General features: G+C 32.4%; 2 protein-coding genes across 10 annotated transcripts; one reads left to right on the forward strand and one right to left on the reverse strand.

The window, feature by feature from the left end:
• The first annotated feature begins 7,900 nt into the window (after positions 1 to 7,900).
• Positions 7,901 to 10,931, forward strand: LOC148197045 (protein NUCLEAR FUSION DEFECTIVE 6, mitochondrial-like). 6 transcript variants are annotated; one of them, XM_088093735.1, is made up of 4 exons: positions 7,901 to 8,114; positions 8,210 to 8,331; positions 9,165 to 9,216; positions 10,558 to 10,931. In XM_088093735.1, the coding sequence occupies exons 1-3, from the start codon at positions 7,975 to 7,977 to the stop codon at positions 9,170 to 9,172; spliced, it is 270 nt and encodes an 89-aa protein (XP_087949861.1). In that variant the 5' UTR covers positions 7,901 to 7,974; the 3' UTR covers positions 9,173 to 9,216; positions 10,558 to 10,931. The 6 variants fall into 6 exon arrangements, with proteins under 6 accessions (XP_087949861.1, XP_087949862.1, XP_087949860.1 ...); XM_088093736.1 differs by lacking the exon at positions 10,558 to 10,931 and adding an exon at positions 10,013 to 10,481; XM_088093734.1 differs by lacking the exon at positions 10,558 to 10,931 and adding an exon at positions 9,467 to 9,708.
• Positions 10,932 to 11,649: 718 nt separating this feature from the next.
• Positions 11,650 to 15,037, reverse strand: LOC148197046 (mitochondrial metalloendopeptidase OMA1-like). 4 transcript variants are annotated; one of them, XM_088092400.1, is made up of 4 exons: positions 14,927 to 15,037; positions 13,172 to 14,094; positions 12,919 to 13,067; positions 11,650 to 12,079 (listed from the first exon to the last, which is right to left on the reverse strand). In XM_088092400.1, the coding sequence occupies exons 2-4, from the start codon at positions 14,072 to 14,074 to the stop codon at positions 11,830 to 11,832; spliced, it is 1,302 nt and encodes a 433-aa protein (XP_087948526.1). In that variant the 5' UTR covers positions 14,075 to 14,094; positions 14,927 to 15,037; the 3' UTR covers positions 11,650 to 11,829. The 4 variants fall into 4 exon arrangements, with proteins under 4 accessions (XP_087948526.1, XP_087948525.1, XP_087948524.1 ...); XM_088092399.1 differs by having other exon boundaries at positions 13,172 to 14,339; positions 14,927 to 14,996; XM_088092398.1 differs by having other exon boundaries at positions 13,172 to 15,025.
• Positions 15,038 to 15,814: the final 777 nt, after the last annotated feature.

The raw sequence follows: 15,814 nt of genomic DNA on the forward strand, positions 1-15,814 counted from the left end.
ACACATATATTGACTATTTATTGATGTTGTATTCAAAATAAATATTTTGTGAAATAAAAAACTTGAGATGTAAACAAATATATTGACTATTTATTGATGTTGCATTTAAAATAAATATTTTCTAAAATGACACTGACTGATATTTTGTTCCCGAATGCGTTTTCAATGAGTTGAACTTCTGTTTCATTATTCTATTTCTGTAGGGGGTTTTATTGTCTAAACGCACATTTGATAATGTTTCCAAACATATTCTTTTTCTTCTATTTCATTTTTATTTTCACTTTTCTTAATCATTTTTATATTCCTAATCTCGTTCTATTTTTCATTTCCTTTTTCCATTACATCACTTATAACTTTCTTTCTTAATCTCTTTCTGTTAAAAAATGTACCTTTTAATTTCTATTAGCATTGATAATTTTGCACATTGTTTTTTTTTTAATAATAATTTATGTAAGTTGTTTGATAGGTGATGGGTGACATGTTGGCAAATAATTTTTTTTGTCATTGATAATTATCTGGGTAAATTGAATGAAAAATATAATATTTTTTTCGATATTTTTAAAATCATTTTATTTATTTAATGTATTAAACAATAAAACAATAAATTGTTTCTAACATGTTTTTTTTAATGTAATTATGGTTGAAATTGTAACCTCTAATTTTTTATACCAAAATACTACTAAAAAAACAAATTTATGAAAGACAAAGTCTACACTTGTAGAATTATCTGACGTCTCAACTGTTTCATTCTCACATCTCATTGGAGCAACTGTAAAGAATGTCTCCCTAAACTCACACCATTAAGGTGATCATCGCAAAAAAAAAACATACATAAAGACAAACAACACACAAGTAAGGGTAAGCTAGATTCAAAACAATTAATGATATATATATATATATATATATATATATATATATATATATATATATATACCTATACCTATTTAAATATTATACATAAAGCAAACATATTACAACAGAATACCCAAACACTTTATGCAATAGACTATTATGAATGGATTGTCCAGACTTAGAATGATTGTCCAGCTATGACAGGTTGTGCACTTATGGTAGCCTCTCACTAGTACAAAAACACCGTAAATAGAACAATTCGAATTCGAGGTCGACGTCATATCGGAAGACGTTAAATTGACGTCGAACATAGAACAATTCGACGTTCACAGTAAAGCAAATTAACGTCAAATTTTGTCAATATTCGACGCTAATCAATTTTTTTTTGTTTTTAAAATTAATTGCGATCATTTTTTACAACTCTACGAGACCTGAAAAGTAGAAAAACAACAAATTTCAGTTTTTGTTATTTTATAAAGCGTGAACTATGTACGTGTAGTGTAGTATCGACAACAAACAACAATAACAAATAACAATAACAAACAACAAACAAGTTCAATCAAACAACAACAACAACAAACAGGTTCAACCAAACAACAACAACAAACAAGTTCAACAAAAAAAACTAACAAATAATTTCAACAAATAAGTTCTTCAAAATGAAAACGAAAACTAACCTTCAAAAGGTGGGTTCATCGAAATAAAGTGTTACCATCAGTGAGAGAGAAAGCAAAATGCACCTATGAAGGGCAAGAACACGAAAATAATCGATCAACACAAACGAAAATCATACATAAAGTAGTTAATTAACATGCATTTGTACCAAATGAAAGAAAGATTACATGTGATGGTCGTCAAATTTCGTTCCAGAAAAGTTTGAGCAGAGAAGAGGGTATCGTGCGTTAAGATAAAGTGAACGAATTTTCAATCTCCTGCTCAAATTTTTATTGAATTCACTAACCTTTTAATGTCTAACGCTAGGGCATTCGACGTTTTATATCCTTTTGACGTCTACTTTTAGGAAATTCGACGTCATACGTAAATACATTTTCGCCTTCGCTCCAAACATTTTTGCAAAATTTACCCAATATAACAAATTGACGTTGAATTACAATTTTAAACGACATCTAATAATTACATTTACTTACAAAAATGCCATCGGTCATTTTTAACGTTGGGTATTCAATGGTTGGACGTTGAACGCGTGACATTATACGCTGTTTTTGCACTAGTGTCTATTGCTTTGCAAAGCCATTGCCAATGGGTTTCACCCTACCATACTCACAAGGTTAGTCTATTCCACGCCTTCGATCATACTAAAAGCACCCAAGACTAAGAAATCCTGCTACTCTCACCACATGTGTCAATCTTCTCTACTTGAGAATGAAAGACCATTAGAGTTTCAGGATAACCCCCAAGACTGAGCTACTTGCATTCATTCTAACACACTTGAAACCACACTAAGAAGTGTTGGGTCTACCAAGGAGGAGGTTCCATGTGGGTTACACAAACACCAATCACATATGAGCCAAGTATATAAGGGATCAACACCACTCTTTACCTAAAACCTTAAGGTAATGGGTTAATGAGTCTTTCACCTTTAAATACTGTTCTACTTTCTCATTTCTATCCAATGTGTGACTTGTACTCGCACTTGGATTCCCAACAAGAAGTTCCACCTTGGAACTAACCTTCATAACTTTGAAACTATTGATATCACTTCACATTCACATAGTACACCAATACATGATACTACTGATCATACATTAAAGAAATAGAAACAACCATACAAGTCATCAAAAATCACCCAATAACACAATTTATTCATGGCATCTTGATACTCATATTTAGGTAAGGAAAACAACTCTAAAACCCTCACCAATAGCTCTAGAAGGGTCTAAAACCCCACAAAACAACCTAAAGAACGTCCAAAACAAACATCCAAAACCTTGAAAACTCCCAAAAAATGTTGCAGTGTAGTCTAGTGTCGCCCAGCGGTATGACAACAACTAAACCACTTCGAATTGAACTTTGGAGACCCTACCCTCAACTTCTAAAGACCCTTAGGACCCTCCAGAACTTTAGAAAACTTAGAGAATCCTGTTGTAACTCAAATTGACACTTGAAAACCCATTTTTCACTTCTACAAGATACATAATTTCATTTCTACTCTTTTAAACCATCAAACCAGTTTGCAACCTACATAAACAAGTCCAATTGCACTTGCTAGTGCACTCCAAAACTACGGAATACTCCCAACTATCCTACTTCTCATTTTCACCCCTTAGAACCTCTAAATTAAGCGAAAATCTCAACATATGAAGCCATTTTCCATTTCATAATAGATTTTACTAGTTTAAGCACCTAAAGAAGTCCTAATAAGTGTGATAACATACCTCTAACCTTCCAAAACAGTGCAAACTACTTACCTCATCATTTCATTACTCAACCCCTTTTTTTGTACACCAAAAACACTTGAAAACAACCCCTATAAACTACGCTTTTTATTTCACACAGTTTTTAACCATATAATCCCTTCTAATAAGTTCTAAATTACCTCATGATAGTACCAAAACAGATCTCATAGCATCCCCATACCTATTTCTAAATTTCACTACCCAAACCCCCTTCTTTTAAGCTTAAAGTCTAAGTAACTTGACCAATACTCTCACAACCACTTGAATTATGTTTCAAACCATAAAATATCCTCATCACACATAATTAAAACAGTATACAACAACAAACACATCCTCATAACAATTACAACAACACCATATGATCAAAACACCAATTTAACATACGTCAAATTTACCGAAACACACCAATTTTTACTAAAACGTCTAAAATTTATAAATTTACACTATAAACATAACTAAGACAAGGTCTAGCTTCTCTTACCTCAACATAACAACTTAACCCACAAAAGCAAGAAATTTCTAAACGAACCTACGAGGTACCAAATTGGAAACAGACAGAGTTCTTAGAACTCTAAATTCACCATGAACAAGAAAAGAGAGTTAAACGATACATACATAATAGTTTTTATGCATAATCATTGACCGAAGCAAAGATGTAAGAAATAAGTAGAAACTTACTTGCTCTAAAAGAGAAATTGATCGGTTGGATTTGTAGGTCTTGAGACGGTGATGGTCTAGGCGTCTCCTGATCATCAAATAGATGACTTAGGAGCAAGAACATTTAGAGAGAAGGTAGAGAACTCTAAAAAAAAGTAGTTTCTAGAGAGATGATGTGTTTTAAAATAATGAAATTGGTTTATAACAAAATTATTTAATATTAAAATAATCGAGTCTCACTATTTTTAAACTATCATCACTTCTAAAATATTAGTTTATGGGGTTTTACATAAATACTTACCTTATTTTTACTTTTTAATCTTTAATTGAATGATTTATTTATTACATGTGTTTAAAATTTTTACATCTTTTAGAAATCGAAATTAATATTAATTATACACATATTTTCTCTCTCTTAATCTATTAATGTTTTTTTTAAAATAATAATAAAATCATCAAACCCAAAAACATATGATAATTCACTGTTGAAACAAAAGTGTATTTATATTATATAATATTTTGTGATCTCAAAACGAGCCATCCTGCCTAACCCGGCCTGACCCACTACATGTTGGCCATTTAGTGAGCCAACTCAACTCAAAAATTCGAACTCAGTCTGACCCAACATAGATTGGTGAGTTAAACAGATTGACCCACTGACTCACTTAGTTACAAGTTTTTATTAAATAAAAAAAATATAATTTTTTGTAATTCAAATTTAAATAATTTCACTGATATTTATTGTCATGCTTATGTGTAAGTATTCTTTAAGAATGTATAAATTATTTAAATTTTAAAAATAATAATTAAAAGAATGAAATTAGAAAAATAAAACATGTATATAATTATAAATATATAATTATACATAATATATATTTTAGTTTTTGAAATAAAAAATATTATAAGTAATATTAAGCGTAATTATTTAAATTTGAAAAAGTAATTACTAAAATATAGTTACTAAAAGTTAAAATTGAAAAAATAATTTTTTATCATGAATAATTATTTAAATTTAAAATATAATAATTAAGAGGGTAAAACTAAAAAAAATAAAAAAGGATAAAAATTAAATGTATTATATTTGTAGTTTTCCATACAAAAGAAGTCTTATCTCATAAAATATAAAATATGAACACAACCTTAACTCTAATAAACTAAAAAAATGTAATAAACATTTGATCATTGTTGTTTATACTAAACTTATTGATGTGAATGGTGCTAGATTTATTTTCTTTAACTAAGTTAAATAAAAAAAAAGACAACATGACTAGATAAGTGATGAAATCTAACGTTTAATATTTTAAAATTTTATTTAATTCATTGTTTTATAGGAATCCTGTGGTCGACATCTTTTTCTTTCTTTCCATTACCATTTTCTCTTCACTACGTAACATTCCAATTTAGTAATATGAAACTACTAAAATGAACATTACATATATAATGATACAACAAACTATAGATTTGCAAAGAATAAAATTCTTCACCTGAAGGACCAAACAACCTACACTTCAAACTTCTCATCTAACTTCCCATTTAGCCAACTGAAAAGATTGCATCCCTAAGCTCCCACCATTAAGGTGATCATCGCAAAAGAGAAAACAATACACAAGAAGACAAACACAGAAGCAAGGGTGGGCTAGATATACAAGAAATCATACTATTACAATAACACACAACATACATGCTTATATCAAGTAAACTGGATCACACATCATAACTTGTTACACTTTAAACTTGACTCGTCCGAACTTAGAATGATTGCCGAGTTATGACGGGTCAATTAAATAATTCTAAACATATTGAGGGCACCACCATAAATCCTCTCCTTGAGATCATGGAATTACGTCCAATAACCATATTTTCCCCTTTCAACATCAACCACACTGTCACTTTAAAACTTAACTCAAGACATGAACAACCAAATACCATAATATTATCACATTGAATCCAAACATATAACCTCACTGATCATACAATATCATAGATACTTTTACACCATTCTATTAATAAAAACATAGCTCAAGGTTATCAGAAAAATGGAATAAAAAGAATAAAAATAGGTTCTCGGCAAGTCGCTCAGCGCACCAAACTCGCTGTGCGAATAACAGAAACAGTGGGTTTTACTCACTTACATTCGCTCAGCGCACCAAGCCTGTGCGCTCAGCTAAAGTACATTCGCTCAGCGCACCAAGTTTGTGCGCTCAGCTAAACTGAAAATTCTGCTACACATTATGAGACCCTAAACCCTTGCATAGCGCCCCAAATTTGCTATTCCAATTAAACTAGCATTTTCCCAGGCAACCACCAGTCGCACAGCGCTCAGATTCGCTATGCGAATCACCAAACAGAGAGCAACCCTCTCTAGCCATTCGCATAGCGCACCAATTCGCTGTGTGAATGCCCTGACAGAGAGCATCTCGCCAGGGTGACTCGTTGTACGAAACAATTCGCTCAGCGAGTCTGCATAATCTGCAGAACGCAAATTCTGTAGAATTATGCAACTCACACACCCTTTACCATTTCTAGTCATTTTCCCCAACTTCTAACACTCTTAATTCGTGTTTTATACTTATTTAAACTTATCTAGATGATCTCAACCCTCCTTACTACAAATCTAGAGTGATTAAGACTCAAATTCAACTCTAAAACACCGATTTCCACAACTTAGGGACCTAAATCCAATTCTACTACTTTGCACCTATTTTTGACCAGTTTGATGACTTTAAATAGTCACAACTAACCTCCTTATACTGTCTCAACAGACTACAAGAGCCCTAGACTCCTAACTCTCAAATTCACTATCTCACTTCCTCCAAAATAACTGAAAACACTACCAATTCATCATGTTTTCTATCTAAACAATACTGTAACAGATTTCACACCCTTAATCACTCCCAACTTAATCAATTACAGTAAATTAAACTCATCCACTCAGTTCATAACATCACAACACAGTTCATAGATTTCACATTTCAACACATACCACACAATTTACTCAAAAACGTAAAATACAACTCCAAATAGTACACCAATTCAGAATTCAGTATACATACACCTCCTGTAACCAATTTAAAGAAATATTCTAGCTCCCGTTACCTAAAAGGTCACACAACACAGCTCACCGGAAAGCCCCAACAATACCTCACACAGCAATGAGCTCAACCAAAATCTACAAACCACCAAATTGATGATAGCAACAACTCTTAGAGCTAGAGTTTGACAAAAAGTATAGGAATAACACTACTAGTTACATGCAACGAGTAGAAATCACATGATCCAGCTCAAGAACATGCGGAGAAAAGGAAAAACAACTTACCCAGCTATAACGAAGAAACTGATCGGTTAGTTATGGAGCTCTCTACGCCGTGGACGTCTAGGCACCTCCTGATCAGAAATCCAACAACTCAGTGAGGAGAAATGGAAGAGAGAAGACAAAGAAGAGAGGACAAGGAAGAGAGTGGCTTTGAAGACCGATGCAAGTTTCTGAGATAATGAAAGAACTTTAAATCCAGTATATATATATTAACTTATTTTATTATTATACTTTCAGTCCCATTATCTGCTCACTCTCAAGACTAACTCTTCTCAGTCCTTACACACTAAACATACCATATTCTCTCTGCAGATAAATAAAGCATAAATAATTAAGGAAATAAAAGTATTTTAAACTAAAATTATTGTTTTAAATTAATTTTTACAAGTTTGCTCTTATTGTCTTATTTAATTTTGTTTACTTGTGTTTATAAAAAAATTAATTTATGCAGAATACTGATTTTTATTTGTACAGAATTGTTTTTTAAATTAATGCGGTTAAAAATCTCAAATCAACTAAAAGTAAAATTTATTAGATAAAATGGTTATTCTAAAAATTACGATGTTGCATATAGAAATTATGAGGGTGCAAGAGGAAAATATTTTATTTTGTCGGGCCGTGCATGTTTTGGGTCGAGCCTAATGACGGTCTGACAGGTACAGTGTCAGTCATTCAAGAGATAGGGTTTTAGACTTCCAAACCCTTCGCCGATATCAAACGATTCCGATCACGAAAATGTCATCCGCCGCCGCCAGATCAATATTTCGATCATGCTCCGCCGGTCGTTCGGCGTTTCGCGTCGCCTCGGAAGCCAAAACGGCTCGTTCTCCGTATCGCATAGCGTCCAATAGACCTCTCTCGCAATCCACTCTCAGGTAATAACGAACACCTTCAATGCATTTCATGGAAGCTTCTTTGTGTTGTTACTGTGTTAGTAGCTAATACCACTGTGTTGCGTTTGTGCGATAAGGTTGCCTGTGGAGTTGAGTTCATGTGTGGTATCGATGATGCCGTACCACACGGCCACTGCTTCTGCGCTCATGAATTCCATGCTTTCAATTTCAAGCCGCACGTCCGCTTGGATTCCCGAAGGTATCGTCAGTTGCACTAACACTTTTAAAATGTTCAATGTATTCGAATGAAATTTCGAACGCCTTTGACTTAGTAACATTGTTGACTCCATACATAGTATAAATGATTCACAACGGGTTATCCTTTTGAATTGGAGTCCTTTCCGTGGGAGGTGCACTTTAAAAGAAACTGGAAAATTTGGTAGTTGTGGGTTATAAGAATTATGGATTACTTCCGGGATGTAGCGGTTGGTACTTGAATTTTGTTGCTGTACATGCGTATGTGCCTTTTATTATCCCGAAAAGACAGTTTGAATGGATAATCCTGGTGGTTGGTGTTTCTGTATAGTCAACGGACATAACTCCGAACTATTTCGTCTAAGTTCACTTTAAAGAGCATCAGATCTTAGGTCATTAATGAGAAAATCATCTGTTAATATTATGTTTACATGCTTAACAGATTCAAGTTTGTGTTTCCATAACTACCCGAATTGATTCTGATTCCATCACTTCGTGTTTACATGCTTTAGCTTGAAACGTGGAATTGGAATTAGTTATGGAAGAACTGAATATAAGTCAGTAATGCACTAAACGTTTTGAATTATGAACCTTTTGTTTTTCTATCTTATAAGAGCCAAATCCCAAATAATCTTACTACTTTTCAAACTGGTTGGTATATTCAATGTGGATCAGATAATTAATTTTAAAGGAATTCAGAAGATGTGTACATTTTTTCTTTGGTAAAAAATATTAGAGGGAGCTAGGGAAAATTTGGGCTAAGTGCTCCGTCTGTTTAGGTTAACTAGTTTGCATTCATTGTGATTTCCTGACAATTGGATTTTTCTTCTGAATTAGGTAGCTAGCATCTCTAGGATTCCATGATGTTCTTTCTACAATTAATTTTCGGGTATGTTTTCTATCAATTCTTGTACGAGATTTAATATTTGACAAATCGTGCAAGATACATGCGTAATCTAATATCTCCATATTCATTGACACCGGGCATTTTGTCTGTCTGATGCTTGACCATGTGTTTCTATAACTACTAATCTTGTATGTAAGATTAGTGGATTGGTTTCTTCCCTGCATCATTTGTTTGCCCGCACCCATTTAACTAAACCATTTAGTGAAGCCATACCTACTCCTTTTGGTTGTAGGCCAAAAGCAGACTACTTGAAGATCAAGAGGCGTAGATGGGATTGCCGGGACTTTCTATGATTTGATGTTCAGCTTGAAACAAGATTTTGTTTTTACCAGTAATAAATTCTAGGCATCTATAACTAACTATTTAACATTATTTTGAGCACATTTTTGTGCGTCTGTGTGTCATGTTGCGGAACATTATTTTGTTTACACTGGAGGTTTTTGTTCTCTTTATATAGATGAACCATTTCGAGCATCTTGTGCGTCTTTGTTCTTATGAAAATAATCAATGTGCGATAAATTGTTGATGAAAAGATAGAGATAAAGACTATTTTAGAAATGATTTTATTATATGCCTTCTACAATTACTAATTAACTGCACACTTGGGAGTATTCTGTATATCTGTCTTACGTGATAGTTCTGCTGAATTTTGTATAATAAATAGCCATAATTACAATATTTCATTTTTGCTCCCTAATTTTCTAGCCTGTTGTGGTCATGCATTGTAGGGACCATCGGGAATTAAGGTGTAATATACTGATCTTTCTTGTTTAATCAGATTGCAATGATGATGTTTGATATCATTCGGATTAAGAAGATTGAAGCAAGCTTTTTGCATAAAAATCTGCAATGCATGAAACGTGTCGCCGAAAACATTTGGAAATTTGACTTGGCCATTGTAGAAGCAAGTTGATTCCCAAAAGGGAACTTTAAAACCTAGACCACATGTACTTAATTTCCTTCCTATTTAAGATGATAAAAATCATTCAGCTTACTATTTTTCATCCATATGAGCACTAGTACCGAAAGGCAAATAATCGAAATGCACTGCAAAGTACCAATGAAGTTTGCTTTTGTTTGTCCATATTAATTAGAATGTTCACGTTGACGTGGAAACTTGTTTATCTCTAGACTGTTATCTTTCTGTATAAAAAGGGTTCATGATATTCGAAACGTTGTAGTGGCTACCAAAGTTGTTTTTTTTTTTGCTTCAAAATTTAATGTAATTTGAACTCTGAATACCTGAACTCTCAAATTCTAGGTTTCTGTCAAATCCCCCTGCTCCCCCTCATTAAATTCTGATTCATTGTTTTGCTTGTATAGGTCTGTGAATTCCCCTAAAAGCAAACCTGCCATGCAGAATCATGCATGTCACTTTCATTGCCTTCCATATTTGAAGGGATTTGCCACCAGTTGCCTCAATAGTGTTCATTTATCTCCTAAAGGTTTTAGTATCTCCACAAGATTAGAGTATGTTTCTTACGGAAGTTTAAACTCTGAAGTCTGCTAAGTTACCCGATTAGCATAATTTACATCGTATTTGATTGGTACATGTTTCATGTTTGTTAATCTTTCGCTTTTCTGTTGTGCTGGCCTACAAATTTTAATTACGGGTAGTATGTTTCAACAAACCAGATTAATATGTATCCTCTCACAAAATTGGAGTATTTAAAATTGAACTGTTGTCGAAATCATAATTGATTGGTATAGTCAATAAATTGTTCAACTCTATTTTGCAAACTGCATTCGTGGCAGTGCACAAAAAATATTTGCAATGATAATAGAGTAAATGATATATGCCGTTGTTTACTTTGCATGTTTGCAGCCTTAAATTTAGTTCATAAATTGCTCATAAATTCCTCTGTATTTCATTGCTAAAATATCGCGATTGCTTGGCAATTTTCTAAAAAAACGGCGGAACTTGAGCTTGTTTTAGGTAAGGGTAAGTAAAAATTGCAATCTTTTACAAACGAGTCCTATCCTCTAATTACAACTTCTAAGATTTATTTTTTCAACAAAAATATTTTAACATTAATACTAAGTCATAGGTATGACATGTGCGAGGTATTTCTTTTTCTTAACATTAAATTGTATTTCAACTTCTATATTGAACAATATAAATATTCTTGATACAATTAAAAGTGTTAATGATACTCATTTTAAAATATATTAAATCCTATTACGATTAATATTTATATAAAATAGCTTTGAATTTATAAACTATATATTAAATTTGCAACGAACAATTTAAATGGTATTATAACTTTATTTTTAACTGTGAAACTTAAAAAAAAAAATCATAAAAGTTAATTTAGAAATAAGGATAAAAGAAATAAATTGAAAGAAATAAGTGATTGAGAGATAGTTGGGTTGATTTTTTTCAGTGGATAGAATAATAGTATTCAAACGAGGAAAAATAAAACTATGTCGTGTCAATTGGGAATCTTTTTCTAAATTATAATACAATAATAGATATTTAGCCACACACTATTTACAAATCTTAGGAAATTTGATACACATAGGAGCAAAACGTTATATTTCAACAGTGGCACAAGAAAAAAAACAGTATTCTAACAAACAGATGCAGGCACAATCCTAAAGAAAAGCTTCAACCCTACGTCCTTCTCTTACATCTCTATATATGCTAAATGCTTCTTCCATTATCTTAGCTTGTGCCAGCAATTCTGCTCTTTGTATACCAGAAGGGTGGGAAGAGAGATAATCCATACGCGTAGAATCACCAGCAATTTTTCCCAACTTTTCATACACTCCAGGTGCCACCCGGGGATCATAGCCTGCTGATGCAATTAGCAGCAACCCAATGTAATCAGCTTCTATTTCCATCCTAAAAAAAAGTGAATAAATTAGGTATATTACAAAATTTGTAGTCCAAGAACACCAGCATTAGAAATATATTTGCTCTATTGATCCCTAGATAACAAGCATTGCACCACAAATGGTTCTTATAATGACAGTAATCTTAAAAGCTTTACCACGATGGGAATCCTATAAGCATGAAATTAATGCATTGAAGAATCGTGTAAAAAGTCCTTCATTCACATGATTCTTATGCATTGATTATATCAATGGTGAATGGTATTTTTTTTTTCAGAAATGTCTGGACTAGTTGGAGTCATACCAATCAACTAGATTTAGAGTTACTTTTACCAATACCATGAGGTTGTTCCAGAAATCAATCGTATGTTCTTTTACTCTTGTGATTAGGAGTCTCATTGGAAAGGAAAATTATTGATTGTAGTTATGCAACAGCAACTAACATCAACAGTGCCATTCAACTTGTATCTATATCAGTTGATTCATCTCACCATGGTACAAAAGATTACATCAGTATACAATATTTATTTAAGTTACACTAAAAGTAATAGTAAGCTTGAATTGATTCTGTTTTTCTTTACTCTATTCTCCTGTAATGTAATAGAATCTAAATCGATTTATAGAAAATTAATTGCTATCAGAAGCTCAAACTATGTTTAACATGTAAGAAAAAAATGAAGTATAAAGTTCAACAGTGAAATTGTTATAAACTCTTAGTTCTGTTTAGTCCAGCAAAACAATTTATTGGAAGGAAAATAAAGCAGCAACAGCATTGCTCTGCACTTAACATAAATAAAAAAACCACACAGAAAATAAATTGGTTAGAAAGGGACAATGAACAAAGCATACCGCCTGGAGAAAGGTAGGTGGAAGAAAACGGATGACACTATGTTGACAATATCAGGTATGACAAGCTGATAAAGTATCAATTGTAGAATACCAAACGACAGCTTCTTTGTAATCCCCTCTGCACTGTGTCTTGCAACAGCATGCCCAACCTAATTAAAACCAAAATCTGTATAAAATGTTTGCATATCATATGTGCAAATAACAAATTAGTAAGTTGTACTGTGTAAGCTTAAACCAAGCACAAGTATAATACCTCGTGCCCAATAATAGTTGCTATCTCTGCATCACTTTGAAAATGCTCAAACAAACCAGAGAACAAAACTATCTTCCCACCAGGTAAGCAGAGGGCATTAACAACAGGCTCATTTACGATCAAAATTTCCCAATTCAATCCATCCAAATGTGAGGTAGTAGCTTTTGACCGTCTTTGCTGATCATATTTCCAGCAATTTTTCTCATCAAGAATCTTATCCCTCTGGTGCCAACTCCTTTCAACCTTCTCTTCACTCCCAACCAATGCACTCCATGTCTCCCTTCCATCTCCTTCAACCAGCATAGTATGCTCTGATGCATTATCCTTCCTCAATCCTCTCTGTAATGCATCAACTATTTCCCTAGCTATCATTGTCACTCTCACACTTTGAGGATTTATTGGAGGCAATATCTTCCCCTTAAAAGTGACTTTAATTTGTTCAAACTCGTTTTCCCCAAGCCTCCTCTCAAATGCTTTTGACAACAGAACCAAATGGGTTCGGTTGGTACAAGGAACCGTTTCCAAGTTCCCAAAATAAACAGTGATTAAAACCCCTGAACCAACCATCACAACACAAACATGTCTAAAATTCTTAAACCAATGCCTTAGTCCCCTTGGCTTGAAATGTTGCACATTATATTGATCAATATAGTAAAATCTCTTAGCCCCCAAAGGAAAGAGATTGTGAAAGTTACCATTAACTCCAACAACACCTTGTGCCCCCAGTCTCTGAGAAATCGAACACCACGAAGAGAACCCATTAAAGATAGCCCCTTTTGAACCTGAATCTAAATACCAAGATTTGCAACTCGTAAAACTATGCCGAAAAGTTGGATTTTGACACATAAATCTCGAAGCCAAGATGCGAAGGTGATCAAGAGCTCCCCTTCTGTAGTATCCCATGATTTAGAAAAGAACCAAATCTAAACCAGAAAAAGGGGTGAGGGAGATTTGAAGTTTTAGAGAAATTCAAAATTCAAGGTCTGAACATGAATGAGAGTGGCAAAACACATAAGATTCAAAAATACCTGAGTACACGGTACTTTTAAGAAATCAAAGAATCTAAAAAGAGAATACTGAAACACACGTGGCCTGTTTAGTGTTTCGGAACTACAACCATGGAAGCAAAACTACACTACATATGAAGAGCTCCATGGTAACGTACTACCTAAAATCATGAATTACTCCAAGTCGATAAAAAAACAACTCAACTTACACCATTCCTCTAAATTTCTAACCAATTACAATATTTTGGAAAAACAGTGGTCTAATAATAAATCATCCTCTAATTACAATTAAGTTATAATACAGTTAGAAAGCTGCTGTCTTTATGCCTCTAGTCTTACACAGCAATTGAGTTACAACACGTAAAGGACCAAAGATTCGACAAATTAGCAACTTTTTTTAATGGGTATTCATGGTTTTCAACTGTGGTTCACAACCCCAGGTCCATCATCCACAATCTTCCCGCAAGATCAAGAATCCAGCAAGACCACAACCGCAATTTAAAATCATGAGAGTGGTATAACCAAATCAAACGGTAGAAACTTATTTATTAATGTTTTCTTCCAAGAAACCAAAAGTTGATTCATTTTGTGCAGGGTCTAACATAAAAAATATCCCCAACTTCTTCAAAAGCCAATTTTTTTTTACCTAATATATTCAAGAAAATGAGGTTAAAGAAGAAAAAAATAGGTAAAGTTTGAAGATGATTATCGATTAAGAATGAAGAAAGTGCAATGGGTAGAGAAGTACGGTGTTGATCAGCAGCGGTGAGTGGAAGGGAGCAGCGATGGATTGAATTGGGAAATTGATCTTCACTTCACTTCACTAGCTAAGGACGTAGACACCTTACCACACGATAACTTTTTCTTACTAAATTTATTGTTTTTTAATTCATAACATCATACTTTAAAATTTAATTATAATAACTAAATTTATTTTAACAACTCCTGATTTTAACGGTACGTACTCAAATTAAATTTTATGAATATTTTATAATTTCAGGATTCTTTATGATAATAATAATTTTTTTATATTACTTCAAATGCTAAAGTAATGAATAATTGAACTAGTAGTAATAATTATAAACTTTAGTATCAAATTTCATTTATTAACACCATTTTAATGACAATTTTGGTATCTATTGTATATTTTTACATTATTTCAGTGATAATTTTTATATATATTATATTTGCTAATGTTATTTAAATTTATTATCAAATTGTATGAATATATATTTTAAATTTTAATGATATTAAATTACTATATTACCTCAATTATGTTATATAAGAAAATGCTAAATTGTTTTCATTGATTATTTTTGTTTATATGTATTTCAAATGTTTTGTTTGTTTTTTTTTAATTCGTCAACGAATATATTGTCTTAGCTTAGGAGACTAACAATTATATATTGATTTCAGAATTCAAATTGATCCTACAAATATTCATACCGATTAAACTCATTTGATGAATAAAAAATATGTGTAGTATCTCTTTATTTGCTAACAAGTGAATGATTGTTTCAAAAATTAAAATTGTATAAGTTTCCTGGTTAGAAAAACTAATTAAAAATATATAACTACTCTCTTTATTTGCTAACTAGTGAATGAGTGTTTCAATAATTTAAAGAAATATAATTTA

This window comes from Vigna umbellata, chromosome 6 (genome assembly GCF_029865625.1).
Source record: "Vigna umbellata cultivar VRB3 chromosome 6, Vumbellata_1.0, whole genome shotgun sequence".
NCBI classification, from domain to species: Eukaryota; Viridiplantae; Streptophyta; class Magnoliopsida; order Fabales; family Fabaceae; genus Vigna; species Vigna umbellata.